This window comes from Didymella exigua (genome assembly GCF_010094145.1).
Source record: "Didymella exigua CBS 183.55 unplaced genomic scaffold M421scaffold_8, whole genome shotgun sequence".
Classification (NCBI taxonomy): domain Eukaryota; kingdom Fungi; phylum Ascomycota; class Dothideomycetes; order Pleosporales; family Didymellaceae; genus Didymella; species Didymella exigua.
The window spans coordinates 197,034-212,123 of NW_022984782.1; the positions used below are offsets into that span (position 1 = coordinate 197,034).

General features: G+C 51.3%; 3 protein-coding genes across 3 annotated transcripts; all 3 read right to left on the minus strand.

The window, feature by feature from the left end:
• Nucleotides 1–534: 534 nt before the first annotated feature.
• M421DRAFT_45525 (uncharacterized protein) lies at nucleotides 535–870 on the minus strand (the record flags this gene model as incomplete). The annotated part of the gene is made up of 2 exons (XM_033594673.1): nucleotides 535–623; nucleotides 678–870. Coding segments are annotated over 2 exons (282 nt in total), but the record flags the coding sequence as incomplete, so codon positions are not given.
• Nucleotides 871–4,144: 3,274 nt separating this feature from the next.
• Nucleotides 4,145–6,193, minus strand: M421DRAFT_418623 (uncharacterized protein). Its single transcript, XM_033591854.1, has 2 exons — nucleotides 5,255–6,193; nucleotides 4,145–5,166 (listed from the first exon to the last, which is right to left on the minus strand). The coding sequence occupies exons 1-2, from the start codon at nucleotides 5,883–5,885 to the stop codon at nucleotides 4,436–4,438; spliced, it is 1,362 nt and encodes a 453-aa protein (XP_033450550.1). The 5' UTR covers nucleotides 5,886–6,193; the 3' UTR covers nucleotides 4,145–4,435.
• Nucleotides 6,194–6,603: 410 nt separating this feature from the next.
• On the minus strand, nucleotides 6,604–15,013 carry M421DRAFT_418624 (ARM repeat-containing protein). Its single transcript, XM_033591855.1, has 6 exons — nucleotides 14,833–15,013; nucleotides 12,684–14,776; nucleotides 11,951–12,632; nucleotides 11,697–11,891; nucleotides 7,472–11,641; nucleotides 6,604–7,418 (listed from the first exon to the last, which is right to left on the minus strand). Exons 1-6 carry the CDS (start codon nucleotides 14,960–14,962, stop codon nucleotides 6,637–6,639), a joined length of 8,052 nt encoding a protein of 2,683 aa, XP_033450551.1. The 5' UTR covers nucleotides 14,963–15,013; the 3' UTR covers nucleotides 6,604–6,636.
• Nucleotides 15,014–15,090: the final 77 nt, after the last annotated feature.

Here is a 15,090-nt window from a genome sequence, read left to right on the forward strand (position 1 = left end):
CTTTTATTATATTAATATACTACTAAGTCTCCTCTTTAAAATAAGCTATTAAACAACATTATAGGCCTAGTAATAGAATAGTTATTAAGCGTAGAAGGTTTTAAGCTTGATGTTCCTTGCCAAGACACTAAGTTAAGATTCTTCGCTAGGGCTCTAGCAGCCTGAACGTTAGAAAATACAAGAATATTATTCAAGAATAGTAGGTAAACCAAGAATTCTACGCCCAGGCCTGCCTGTGCTGCAGTGTGTGCTTGTTGGCAGGTGCTTTGTGGTGTGCTGTTGCAGCTGCAGCTGATACATTGTGTGCTGGCGCAGCTGCAGCTGCTGCGGTGTGCTGTCGCAACTTCAAAACACAAACCTTCAACAAACAAACCTTCAACGCTCTATAACTCGTGTTGTAGTAACGTAGATTATCACCGAGCCGGCCATATCACCGAACCGGCCATTTTCTCTTGGCACGACTAACACAAGTTACTGCAACTACAACTACTCACTATTAAACAGTGACCCAGCATACTGCGTGCTTGCATCAGATTTAGAAGATGTTTCTGCACCCTCCTGGCACATTCGTGCGTTGTGTCCAGTTTTGCTGCAGTTCCCACAGCGCCGAACAGTTGACTGAGCTCCTAGTTGACCACCTCCACCCTAAGTCTTCTTAGATGGCTGAGCTGCTACACACGCCTCAGCAGCTACCCGCGATGCTGCTGGGCCATACTCAAGTGTGCCACCATGCTGAATCTGCTTTCTCTTACGCGATTTTCTCTTAGTTATTACTGCTAATTGCTCTTCAAGCTCTTGCACGCGGGCCTTAATAAGGACGTTTTTGTGCAGCATCTCTTCAGCCCCTTTTACAAGCTTTAAGAACCCCTCTTGCGCTGCACTTAGCAATTGTTAGAAGGAGTCGCTTACAAGCTTAGATTAAGACCCAAACTTGTGTGTATTGCTTAGCGTCTTGGATTGCCACAGCGTTTTGGGTAGAGGTACTGCTAGTAGGGTATGCAGCCGCACTTCAAGGCGATCTAACACCACCTGCGCGTTAGTAGGAATAAGCCCTAATACCTTAAAGGCCTTTTAGCAGTTAACCTTTGTAAACACATTAAGGAACACGTCCCTAAAGGCTAGTAGGAAGCCTTCCTTGTTAATGTAGAAGATGTGTTGGCGTGCTAAGTCTTAAACACGTTAGGAGTACTTGCGCTTTAACAGCAAGAAACAGACCACGTTAAGTGGCTAGAGGATGTGCGACAAGTGAGGTGGCATGCAGAGAGTAAGGATTTAGTTCTCTAGGCAATAGTCCTTGAACTCCTAGTTGAGATGGCTCTTATAGCTGTCCAAGATAAGCAGCCTGTACACTCCCACCTGACGCGTCTTTATATGCGTGTTAAAGTGCTTCAACCACTTAAGGCCAAGCGCGTTGTTTGTCCAACTGTTCTCAGAGACTAAGAGCTTCCAATTGTGGGGTATATCTGTCTCCTCATACCAGGCAGAGATGTGGACGCGTCCTTTGTAGATGATGAAAGGCGGGGTTGCATACCCAGCGGCGCAGATGCTCTGGATAACGGTAACCCACTCGCGATCACCTGGCTGAACAAGCTCTGGCCAAGCACGTCTCTCTAAGCCTGTTACAACCTTTGAAGACAAAGCGACGCCTATCTAGAACCTAGTTTTATTAAAGTTGTGCACGTTGTTGTTGCAAACGCTATACTTGACTTAAGTATCCTCTACTAGCTTAAACCACGCGCTGATTATCTCAGGATCTTCCTGTAGTATCCTCTGTCTATCCTTGGCTTAATTAAAGGCCATTTTAAGCTTGTCTGAACGCGTCACAAGCCTGCTAGCCCATAGTTTACTAACAGGCTCTTCACCACGCACACTAAGTATCTTATCAGCCATATCTGCCACCTCACATAGCTAGGGCGCAAATCCTCGCGAATTAAGGTTAAGTATATACTAGATAATTGTCTGCTCCTCTAGTATAGTAAGTTTCTAGCAATTAGCGCGTACGTCTAGTTAAAACGTGATATTGCAAAGGTGATCAGAGACCTGCTAATAAGGTACGTTCAACGCTCTAGCAGCGCTGCAGATACTGCGAAATTGGCCAGCATAGAAGGCCTAGATAGCAAGGATAACTCTGCCTTCTCTAGTAGTATTCTGAAGTTGTTGTTGTTAAGGCATGTTGTGTTGGGGTAAAAGGTGGTTGTGCTAAGAGAAAGTGGCCAGTTTGGTGATATGGCCGGCTCGGTGATAATCTACGTTAGGCCTACAACAATAATTTTTCGCTCATTTTGAAGCTACAATTTCGCTCTATCTGTACGTGAAATTTCGCAATTTTTGAATATTTAATACTAGTGCTAGCAGAACTAAGGGTAGCTATGCAACGACGTTGCAACGTTGTTTCAAGTTTGTTGAATATAGGCACTCAGCGTTTTGGCCGTTGGCAATGTTGGCGCGAAATTGGGGCTGTTGGGCGCAAATTAGGGCCGTTGGGGCCGTTGAACGGCCGTTGCACGACCATGCCACGACTGTCAGCAACGGCCAGTCTGGGCCGGATTTCGAAAAACTTTTCCCGATGTAGGTACACACTGTTTGCTGGTAATTGACAGCTATGAGAGCCACGAGTCGCTCTAATTCTAGCAATACTGTAAGGATAACAAGATTATAACCTTATGTATGCCTGCTTACTTATTGCACCTTCTACAGCCACTTAATGTAGGTTGTTTTACCCCTTTAAAGAAGTTGTATAGGCGCTAAGTTAAAATGCTTATGCGCAACTAGATTAACTATATTACAAAGATAGAGTTCCTGCCATGCTTTAAAGCAGCCTACAATGTAGTATTTACTCCTAGCAACATCTAAGGAGGGTTCTAAGGCGCTAGATTAGTCCTATTTAAGCTAGAACAGGTTATAAGCAGCCTTAATGTAAAGCTGCAGACTCTATCACTACTATTGCCTATTAACAACAAGCCCTGGCAGTCGCAGACCCCTAGCAACACCCTAGAACTTAGGTCGCAATTAACGCTGGTGAAGACAAGGATTTAGATGCATATAGACAGCTCTCCTACATCTATAGTTAAGGCGTTTAAGAAGGTGTTAAAGGGGGTAGCAATTATTGCGCACAAGCTAGTTTTAGCCTAATAGGAAATTAGTTAGCTTTAAGCAGCTAATAAGGCTGTAACGCAACGAAAATTACACAAAAGAAAGCAGGTTTAGAAGGAGGGGACCCTAATAGTGGGAGATAGGCAGTAACTAGCAGCTCTAAAGGAGTTTGGGGCGCGTAGTGATGGGAAGAAGCCAAAGAAGCAGGTGCGCGCTTAAGAGGGTGAGCCAAGCTAAAGGCGCTGTAGAAGGTGCAATCAGACTAGACACAACGCGCGAACGTGCAAGATTAATGTAGAAGAGGTCTCTGAATAGTAATCTAGGCTGTACTGCACTTTGCAGGGCTAAAGTGTGGTGTTGTGAGCCATAATGGGTCAGATTTTGGTGAGGGCTTGGCAAAAGTGATCGACTCGTCCGTTGATTGACTCGTCCGTGAGGTACGTTACTTATAAAGTAGCAAAAGAGTCCGATCCCCTTGCTAGGCCACAATGCAGGACGTGGGTGTGGTGTTGTAATACTGCGACGAAGCCTTGCGCATGCAGATGTCTGCATCGCGTAATGTGGACAGCTTTTGACTAATAGCATTAGGTTTCTTTTGACCCACTAAATGCTACTAGCGCGGCTTAGAAGCCAATCAGAGGTGTTGCCTTCCAGCACCAAAGCAGACTATAGATCACAGCTGGCGCTGTGATAAAGACAATATGATCAATCTCAGCAGCGACATAAAATGAATCAGCATGATGGTAAGGGTTGATGCCATAATCTCATGAGTCATGTGCATCTACTAATAGTTAGGACCAGATTGCGTCTTCTTTCATTGGTACTGCGGAGACTTAGACGAGCGCTGTACTTTCGCAAGAACGACACAGGGAGGAATATACTGGAAAGTGCAAGGTCACCTTCATTGCTGAGCATACCTTGTAGGTTTCTAGATTTGTCAAGCTATAAGTACCATTTGAGCGCCATGGTCTGTATCGTTACCTGGTCAGTTTGCACTTCTGAAAGGCCACAGAGAGAACTAGTGCAAGAATGTACTTTCATTGTCATGTTTGCGATGCCCAATTTGGAGTGTCTTGTGCCACTTCCCCGCGCTTCAACCTTAAGTCGGTAAGCGTGCATGCTAGATGGTATATTCTCTGATCGATGGATTGAGGATGCATCCCACCGCCACTGCCTAGGTTCTACCTGAGCTGTTATGGCATTTATGTTCAATACACAAGAGAACGCCATGGCCTCGTCCCAAGGGTATCGTCCCAACAAACGCCACTCAAAATGCTAAACACCGTCCATGCAAAAAAGAAGTCCAAGGGCCAATAGATCTGAAACCAACAGATCACAGTGCTTACAGGTCTCCCAAATTCAGCACATCATCCAACGCATTATCCAACTCTCCAACATCACCCACACTCCCACCATTCCAGTTTGCCATCTCATCATCACCATCGACCTGCATCTTGTCGCCCTCCCCGTCAATCTTAAAGTCCACGATGATGCCCTCATCCAACCACTTCGCAAGCCCACTCTTGTCCTGCCCGATACCGTTTATTATGCCGTTCGTTCTCTCTGGCTTCTTCTTCTGTGAACTGGGATATACTTCTTCTATTCCCGGCACATCCAGAAATGTGCTGTTTGTAATGTTACCCGCAATGATGGGTGTCTGGCCAAGGTACCCGTCACCGAGCTGGAGTGCCAGTCGCAGATCCTCCATGCACAACAGCTTCCGTTTCCGCCGTTCTTCTTGCTCCACGGGCAGCTCGCCCTTTGCATCGCGGATCGCCTCGCCTCGGTCCGCCAGTCTTTCTTCTCTTTCTACTCTCTTCTTGAATGCGCCTGTACGCACGTATCCGTTTCCGTTGATTGCAACTTTGCCTAGGAACGAAGCCAGAGCTTCTTTGATGTATGTCTCGGTCGCAAGATTCATAAAGTCGGGGCAGTCGGGTGTGTGGCCTTGCGGCAGGCCGAATTCGTAGCACGAGGGAAGCAGGCGGGCGGAGATCGAGGAGGCGGTGGGGAACTCGTGGGTTTCGCTGAAGAGGGGTGCGGTGTATCGTTTGCGAATCTCGAGGTCCCAGTCTGTCGTGTGTTAGCACTGTAATGCCGCACAACAGTGGTAGAAGGCTGCTGAAGCTTCGCGAATCATGGGATTTGAGGGCAGACATACTGGTCTTGTATCCACCCGCAGGCCCAACAGGGCCAATCTCAGGCTGCTTCCCTCTCTTCATCTCGATGAGCTCGTTGACAGAACCCATTGCGCCTGTCCCTGCTCCTGGCGCATCATGCCCACCAACAGCAGCAGCCTCCACTGCGGGTATCGTCTTGAGTCTCTTCCTCTCTCGTCTTGATAATTGCATAACCTCATACTTGAGTCTCTTCTCGCTCTCATCACCTTGCCCTTTGACGGTGCTGCTCGAGGGCTTGTCTGTACTCGAGACCCAACTTGCGATGCCCGCCTCAGGCGCATCGCGCCATATATTCGCATAAATGGCCGCGACCAATGTGTTGTGTGCATGTTCAAGCGCAGTGGTGTTGAGTATCTTGCGCAGCTTGAAGCTCAGTTCCTCCTGGTTCAGGTTCCCGAGTAAGAATTGTGTGAGGCTGGTCTTGTATGTGGTCCAGTCTGTATCGCTGATTGCCCCCTTGACGGCCGAGTAGAGGGGTTCGACATCGATACGTGGTTTCCGCTCGGTGGTGGACTTCTTAAGTGTGAGAGGTGGATCGAGGTCGGGGATGCTTGAGAAGGGCAGAGTGCCAGTGTTGGCCATGTCCGTATCATTGGGCTGTATTGTCGCCATGTTGGCGATTGTCTAGAAATTTGGCAGCGCGCAATGGCTGGTGAGGTCGGGGCGGTTATCGCGACCGAGGACGTGTCGGCGGGCCGAAAGCGCGTGACGATGCTTGCGGAGAGCTGGCGGCCGCGGCAGGTGAGCGCGAACGTCCCCAGAGCTATTGAGAGCGCTGCGCAGGAGCGTGATGGTTCTAGATGATTCGCGGAGGTCAGCTGATCAGGTAGACGTTGAAGAATAGGCGCATCGATGATTGTGTGGGCGTGCGCTGATGGAAACGATGCGTACGCGTAGGGTGAGGTTGCGTCAAACGGAGGTGTTGCGGAGTTCACGCCAAGCTCTGGGGTACCGGTACCGCGGTGTGTGAGGCCGTCCTCGAGCGTTTGATGCAACAATCCACGATGGGCCCCGGCTCGAGTCAATGGTCTCAGAGCACATGAAAAACGGGTATCGCAGGAGACACGATGGAAAGGTGCGGCTCTTTCCGGCCCTGGCAGATCACCGTCAGCGAACGTCTCCGGAGCAGATGGAGAAGACGACCAAAAGTGGAGGGCGCAATCGCCTCAAGCTATCAATCGGCTTCGTTGCTTCGTAGAGTGGGAGGTTACAGGTGCTTTGTGCCTCCGCTTTTTTGCAACTACCAAAGCAGGCGTGCTCTGACTTTCGTAAACGCTATGCATTCATTTCAAATATGCTCAAGTACGCGAATTTGAACCTGCAGAAACCCCAGCTTTTGTACTTCTTCATCCACAACTCGAATCTACGAGTCGTCTGCGAACACATCACCCAACTCCACCTTGCCCACACTCCATATCTCCCTCTCATCTTCCACCTCATCACTGCTCAATCCCAGACCACCAGAACCACCCTCAGCCTCCTTCTTCTCCCTTGCCTGGTTTGCCAATCTCAGCGCAATCCTCTTGAAGTACTCGCTCATGCTCCTCTGCTGCTGGGCCGGCAGGCTCTTGCCCTTGTCCGCCATGTACTTATCGAACACTGCACCCTCCTCTTCGACGACGGAGAAGATGGTGAGGAATGCAGCCTCAGCGGACAGCTTGACCGGTATGACGGGGTCGCGGACCGAGGCGAAAACCACTGGTACAAGGAGCGGAATGTGTGGACGAACAAGGTCGTTGTGCTCGCGCGCCACGGTACGCAGAACGACGAGGGCCAAGCGACGTGTGTCGACGGGATGACCGGGCTCGATGACGGGAGCGAGAGCCTCGAAGATGGGCTTGGTGTGCTCGAAGGTCTTGTGCATCTTGTCGCTGATGAGATATTTGCCGGCTGCGAGGACGCAATTGTCTGAGATCACAGGTCGGCTATGTGCGATACCCTGGCAGATGACGTGCATGGTCTCTTCCACGAAATCTCCTGTGAGTGATTCTGGTGCGTCAAGCAAGATGGCGTTAAGAGCGAGAACAGACGCTTTGCTGAAGTGTGTCGTAAGCACGCGTGTCTTGAGCAAGCTGACAGCGGCGTCCTCTCCTAAGCAGCTAATGAGTGCGCCCAATAGACGGGCGTTGGTGATTGCCATGGAATCTGGACACTGTTAGTTGCGATATCTACTTCAATGCAACGAAATTGGCGCTTACCATCCGAGTCATCTAGTTCGGTATCGATGAGACCCAGAATGGCGTTCCTGCTGGCATCGCTCATGTTCTTGCCTGCCTTGCTGACCACCTCAAATAATGCCTTCAACATAGCCAACTTGACAGCCTCGTCGCTGGTCTTGGATCCGGTAACAAGTTCTGCAATGAGAGGGTCTACCCTGGGGGTAAGCTTGATCAGTGTGCCCAGGGCCTTGGCAGCACGCGCTCGCAACACATCGGAAGATGTATCTGCGAGAGACTTCGCGAATGTGCGCTGCAGCTGAGGTAAGAATGGCTTGAGGAACGTTGGTATCTTCTCGAGTAAGTTGTTGAGTGTGAGCAGGATAGCTGCCTTGACTTCTGTCGAGCGCTCGGTGACCACACGAATAAGAGGACCAGTGATCTGAGTGACGAATGGCTGAAGGGCCTTGGCATCGGTACGGTCGATGATGTCTGAGATGGCCAAGGCAGCTTGTGTGCGCTGATCGACCGAACCGTTCATGAGACCCTGCAAAAAGATAGGCAGAATGGCACTGATACCCTTTGGCAAAGAGAAACCAGCAAGGTTTGCACCAGCAACACCAACCTGCGACAAGGTTTGACGGGTAGAGATGACAAGAGACTCCATCTCCTCCTTCTTTAGGCGCTTTGACGTCAGCGTGCTGAGGGCCGTCCACGCAGCCTTGACAACCTCCTGATCACTGTCATCGAAAGAGACGAGCAGTGCCCGGATGAGGTCGGGGTAGTATCTGGAGAAATCAACATCAGTCTCGGCGAAGAATTTGGCCAAATGCATGTCCGCACGAGCACGTCTGCGTTCGTCGTTGTGTTTCGACAAGGTGAGCATAACGCTCATAGCAGTGTTGAGACCATCGTACTCATCGACAGACAGCAGGACCGTGTCAAAGGATGTTTCCAAGTCTGCCTTTAGAGCCTCGTCCTTGCTGGCAATGACATTGTCCATCATTGTGTTGAGGATGGTAGGCAACCTCCTGGTCATGGCGGAGCTTGCAACCTCAGCCAGCGAGGCAATAGCGCGGGCGTTGAAGGCAGACATCGGCGAGGTAAGGAGGGTAGGCAAGAGGTTGGGCAAGATGATGTTGGATCTTGCCTGGTCTGTAAGAAGTGTGAGAAGAGCAGACAACGCATTTTGTGCGTCGTCCTCGCTGCGGAGCAGGTTGAGCAAGTAAGGCAGAACATGGTCGACAGCCTTTTTACCGAAGATCTGCTGCATTGCATCGAATGCTTCGGCAGCAGCGTCTCGTACGTCTTCGTCCGAATCCACTAGTGCCGTTCTTACGACCTGTACCAAGGTCTTCTCATAGTCGTCCAGCTGCTCTGGCACAGCAGCAGTAATCAGCTCGCGAAGCGCTATGCAGATACCCTGCTTTGCGTCCGTATCGGTGGTGTGCAGACCTTCCTCGAGAGTTGGCAGCAAAGATGCCAGCACACCGTCGCCAGATTTGCGCATGAGCTCTCCCAAAGCGTTGCCAGCAATGAGCTTCTGCTCCTGGTTGGAGCTGGCGAGACGTCGAATGATGAACTGAGTGAGGGTGGGGATGAGCTCGCGAAGGGTACGTGGTGTAGCAACCAGGGCCTTCCAGACGTTGACGGAAGCAGTGCGGACGAGTCCGGAGGTATCGCAGCGACAAATGTACAGTGCTGATAGCACCTTGTTGCGCCTCTCTTCTCCAAGCACCTCGAGCAAGGACTGACCGGCTTCCTTGGCGCCTTCCTCGACATCCTCGCCCTCCTTGCCGCTGATACCGGTGAGGTTGAACAACAGATCTCCGACAAGCTCGACGGAACTGAGACGGATGCGATGACTGTCGTCTGCGAGGCCCCTCTCCAACTCTGGCAGAAGCAGATCGATGGCCTTTGTAGCGAAGTTCTTGACCAAAAGGCGACCAGCACGCAAAGCAGTCTCGCGAATCGACTCGACATCGTCTGCCAATCCACCGAGGATAGGAGGGATGATCCTGCTGAGGTAGTTGGCAAAGCTGTTTCCGAAGCAAGCTGGCAGATAGATAAAGAGTGTCATAAAGCCTTCTCGTACAGACGGCTTGCTGCTTGAAACGTTTTGCAAGATGCTGGGCAGAGTCTCTTCCAGACGTCCAGTACCAAGACCAGCCAAAACCTCGGACAGAGCTTGTGCCGAACCGAGACGGTCGCCAGCTCCTGTGTCCGACTTGAGAGTAGCCATGAGAGTTGGTATAAGATCTGGTAGAGCGTCTTCTCCGAGCTTCTCCATGAGTGAACCGAGAGCCTTCGAAGCTGTAGCCCGCGTAGTGGGCACAGGGTCGACGATTGCTACACGCAGACCAGCGACCAGAATTGGCAGATGGGCAATGAGGTCCTTGCGGTCTGTGAGATAAGCCAGACTGCCGATGATCTGGGCAGACTTGCGCTTGGTGGCAGAACGGTCGCCGAGACCACGCTCGAGGATGCGGACGACGAGAGCCAGTGATGGAGCGTCGAGGAAATGAGCGAACTGAATCTTGATGAGCGAATCGAGCGCATCGTCGGTGTACTTGGTTGGGTCACTGAGCGCCTTGAGGAGGATGTCAACGACGAGCTTGATCTCTGGGTTACTGATGACCTCTCCGAAGCGTTTCAGACTGCGGTTGGCTGAGGACCTGACTTCCTTGTGAGAGTCAGTCAGCACGGTAGTCAAAGGTGGGATAATGTCCGGCAGACTCAAAGCGAGCTGATTGGGGTCGAGGTAGGCCATAGCACCCAAGGAGTCGCAAGCACCCTTCTTACTACGCCATTGCTGCTCATCAAGACCGTCCAAGAGGATCGGTAGGATCTGCTTGACACCGTATGAGCTGAGTGTGGAGAAACATGTCTTTGTTGCGTCTAGACATGCATCCCGAACGTCTGCAGTGGTATCGCCGAATCCAACAAGCAACTGTGGAACCAGCTGGATGACGTAGGGTTCGAACAAACGTGCAAGAATGAGAGACATGAGCTCGTAAGCCAAGAAAGCACCTTGACGGGCATTGGGATCCTTCTTGTTTTCGACTGCCCCATTAAGGGTGGACATGATGCGGTATTCCCGCAATACGGCCAATCCTTTGCCGCGAACAATACCTGCAAGACCGTAGGCAGCACCACGGCGCGCGGGATACTTCTTGGACTGAAGGAGTTGCTCCATTACTTGATCGACGTACTTTGAGACCTCTTGCTCTGAAGTACGGACCAATGGTGGCAGGCACTGCGCAACGGCATACTGAACACTCTCAGAAGGTACACTGAGGGTAGCAAGTAGTCGCTGCACGACCTTGGGTACGCGCTGGTCTCCAGCCTCCAGATGGCGACCCAGTGCACCGTAAAGGATGATGACAGCTTCATTGACCTGGTCGTACTCAGCCGACTTTCGGTCTGGACTCTCCAGCGCATTCTCGAACAGCTCCATCAGCTGCTCGACTTTTGACTTGGCCTTACTGGTGATAATCGATGTTGCGGCCTCGATCATTTGGTCGCGTACAGCAGCGCTACGGTCGCCTAGGGGCCCATTGTAGACCATAAAGGTGAGGAAGTCCGATAGACCCTCGGGCTTGAAACCGGATGTCATTTCCTTGTAGGCAAGGGCGATACCATCTCTTGCCTCCCACAGATCGCGAGTATCATTCTTTCGCGGCATGCCGTACTCGTCGCGCTCTGGTAGTCGTTCCTTGCCCTTGTCGATGTACGATTCCTGCAATCTCTGGAGGAGATGGTCGAATACATCAGGGAAGTTCGCAACGACTTCGCCAATGGAGCGGGCTACTGCTCGACGAAGCTGCTTGTCCTGAGACTCAAGGTAGGGCAGCAGCTTCACACCAGCATCGGCGCTGAGTTCGAGCTCATTCTCACTCCAGATTGTCTTGGCAAGCTCGACATTCTCCTCGTCATCATCATGAGACGCGATGAAGATCTCTTCGCTGAAATTCAAATCGTTCATGTCGAGCTCTGCATCGATGGCCTGTAGCGCTGCTGTACGCACCGCAGCCTCTGGCACAATGGTACCACGAAGAAGTGCGCCGAGCTCCTCGTTGGTGATGTTAGGAGCCAGACCTCTTGCGAAATCTGTCAGGCAATCCTTGATGATCTTGTAATGTTGCTGGTAGCTTTGCATCGACCATAAAAGAGTTTCGATAATATCCTTGCGTGGTAGACGTGTGTCTGTGCCTATACAATGTCAGTACAGTCAGCATAGTCAGGGCGAGGAAGATGCTTGGCATACAAGAGTTGGCATGGAAGGATAAGAACTCGAAAGCCAAAACCAGCTGCTCATCAGCTTCTTCGGCTAGATCCTTGCCAATGCCGCCCTTCTCGAGGATAAGGAAGATGAGTGGCAAACAGTAAGCCATGGACACAGGGTCGAGAGGGCGCTGCTCGCTGAGGAAGCGGAGTCGGTACAGAACTCTTGTGACGAGATCTATGGAAGTTAGCACGAACAGTAGAACGAACAGAAACTATAGTATTCGGTTGACCTACCACCGAGGGGTTCTCCTTCGTATTCGTCAGAGAGCTGGATTGACCCGATTGTACGCAAAGTCGCGACACCGATGAAAGGCCTGATGGGACCGAGGCGGTTTGAAACGCGCTGTGAGCATGCAATGAAAGTAGTAGCTGGCTGGTCACCAAGCAAGAGACCTGAACCGGCACGAATAGAGTGAATGAGAAGATCGACCGCAGGACCCATCCACTGCTCGGCCTCTGTGGGTGGTCCAGTAGCAAGGCTCCGAATGATGCCGACTCCGCGCTTCATCTTCAGCTCTGTTGAAGCCACCTCATTCCTGATGACCGACTCCTTGGCCAGCTGAGCATTCACCTTCGCTTGCTCTTCGGAAGTGAGCTTCTTGGGTTTGACGCCTTGCTTTTGGATAAGCTGCGCACGTAGTTCCTCCTCCCACTTGAGGGTATCATAATCTTTCGTGTTCTTGTCAATCGTCACTGGCGCCTTCTTGGATAGTACATCGACGTATGCGGTTCCTTCTGGTGTTCTGAAGATGGCTGCCTCTTGTGGACCAATTGATTCCAATTGCTTGGGATCAAGATCCTCGCTGAACCGCTTCACTATGACTGGTAAAGCTGTCTCAGGTGCAACAAAGGCTAGATCAGTGTAAGCACTGTATGCTGCCAAGCTTATGCTGGGGAATGGATCGTTGCTCTTGTTCTGTCACCTTGATTAGCAGACAATTCGGTAGTCAGAGAGAGACCCACGTACCTCAGTAGCTTCGTTGATCAAGGTCATGCACTCTTGCAGGTTTTCTTGAACAAGCTGACCAGGATCAACGCCCATACGAAGGGAGGTATCAATCCAAGATGTCTTTGGGATGAGCTCGCCTCTTGCCAGCACAAGCAAGCTAATGGCTTGCTTGCGTAGCTGACCTTGAGTGACATTGCCTCCCAGCTTCTTCAAGACGTCAGGTGAGAGACAGATACATCCCAGGACTGCGCCAAGCTCAGTGGCCCCGTTCTTGGATGCGAATGCAGCGCTGTCTTTCTCTTCCTGCACGCTTGATCGGTACCACGACCATATTCCTTGAATGATGATCTCGCTGATCTTCTCTGTTGACACTTCAAGGTAGGTCTGGGTAAGTGCTAGTCTGGCGGCAGATTTGGCTCTCGAAGATACGCTCTGCCCAGTAATGAGGAAGATGAAAGCCTGCGCCCATGCATCTTGAACTTCGTTAGATGCAGAACTTTCCACAACAAAAGGAGCGACAGCTTTCAACGCGCGCAGGGCGATCACAACGTCGTCTTCGGTGGATAGCTTCGTAAAGACTTTGGTGTTGAGTAGGAACGATGGCTTCGGCTGGCTTACAAGCGATTGTGAGAGCACATTAGACTTCTTGTACACGGCAGCAAGCTTGTCGTTCTTGGTGTCGCGTATCTTGAGAAGAAGTGCAGTGACGTAGTGACCGACAGTCACCAAGCCGCTTTGTGTTGCAGGCATTGGGTTTGCATTGACTTCTTGCCAAATCTCCACAAGCTTTGGCAGCGTACTTTGGCAGAATGACAAGATATCTGCGTGCGTATGCTGCGCATCTGTGAGGTTCCACCAGATGTCTGCAGCGCGAATCGCCCAAAGACGGCGCACGGGAACGCGCTTGTCTGCCATACCCTTAATAAAAGCGTCTGTGACCGTCATGTCAAGAGCCACTCCGTGAGCAAGTCCGAATGTGAGATGCTTGGTCATAGTGGACACTTCAGCGACTACGGCTGGCTCGCTAGGCTCCTTCAAGGCGACAGGTGCAATGCCAGCAGGAATCTTCTGAGACAGTGCTGAAGACTCTTTGAAGCCCGACAGCATTTGTGCGTGTATAACTTTCTGGTCGACACCTGAAACCTTGCCCTGCTTCAAAGGGTTCAAGACCTCGTCTGCTACCTTGCCAATGACATCCTCGTTCTGCGATCTGACGGCTAGCGCTGTGAAAGTTCGAAGAGCTCCAGCGCGGATTGTAGGGTTGCTGGATTTGACGTTTGAGAGCAGTGGCTTCAATAAGTTGCCGAACAAGACATCTGATAGGTCGATCGACTGAGGGAGAGCCAAAATCATGTGCGAAACGATGTCGTTCAGCACAACCTCCGGCGCACGTAGAAGTGCCTTCTCGATTGTTGGTATGATCTCTTTGCGCAATTCCCCAAGTGTGGTGAAGGTGTCGAAGAAGTCGTGTAGTGCGTTCGATACGTGGTCAGGCAGCTGACTTCTCGAGCCGACAATTTCGCGCACGTAGAAAGCGTAGTAGTCCTGTTTGTGTTGCTCAAACCGTGGCTTGACATCTGACAGACGAGAGGATACTCCAGCGATGACTCCCAAGAACACAGCATTTCCAGCTGCAGAAACAGCCCCCTTCGCCGTAAGATTTGCCACCAGCTTGCCGAGTGCATCCTGTCCAATCTCTTTCGATCCCAGAATGGCACGCAGAGCGCGTCGTGTAACTACCAGTGCAGAGTGCGAGATACGTACAGCTCGACGATCAATGCCAGCGCCTACACATGTCTCCAGAACACGCGCATCGGCCAACGCCAGATCCAGCCCGAATTTTGACCACCGCTCTGGCTGCTTCGCAAACTGCAGTAGCAGCACTGAGCACCATTCTACGAGCACGAATGCGTTGACATGGGCGATGCCCTTCTTCTGGGACTCATGTGTCAGGAATTTAACGATCGGAGGCAGCACGAGGTCGCCGTGTGGGCCGTTTATAAGCGATTCAAGGACTGCTGTGACGGCGCGCCGTGATTCTCGGTCTTCGTAAAGGGGATATGTCTCGAATAGAGTCGCCAAGAGGGCTTGCAAGTCGGCAGGAATGAGAGCTATAAGTGGATTGCTATCAGCGCTGCATCTTTCAATTTGTCCTCATGCCACCTACACTCGTCTGCCACCTGGTGCTCAAGCCGCCCCAGGCTCTCGACTCGCAGTTTCGTAGAGCTCGTCACGAGACCTCGCCGCAGGACATCGCGGTCGATGGCCTGCTGTTTAACCTCCCCATTCACAGTCATGTCGTCTCTGCCACATAAGCAGCAGCAGTGCAATGCGGGGTTATTGGCGGGGTGTTTGTTGCGCTCGCAAAAGTTCAGATGCACGCCGGAATCGAACTCGGCCCGAGCTCGACTAACTAATGACATCG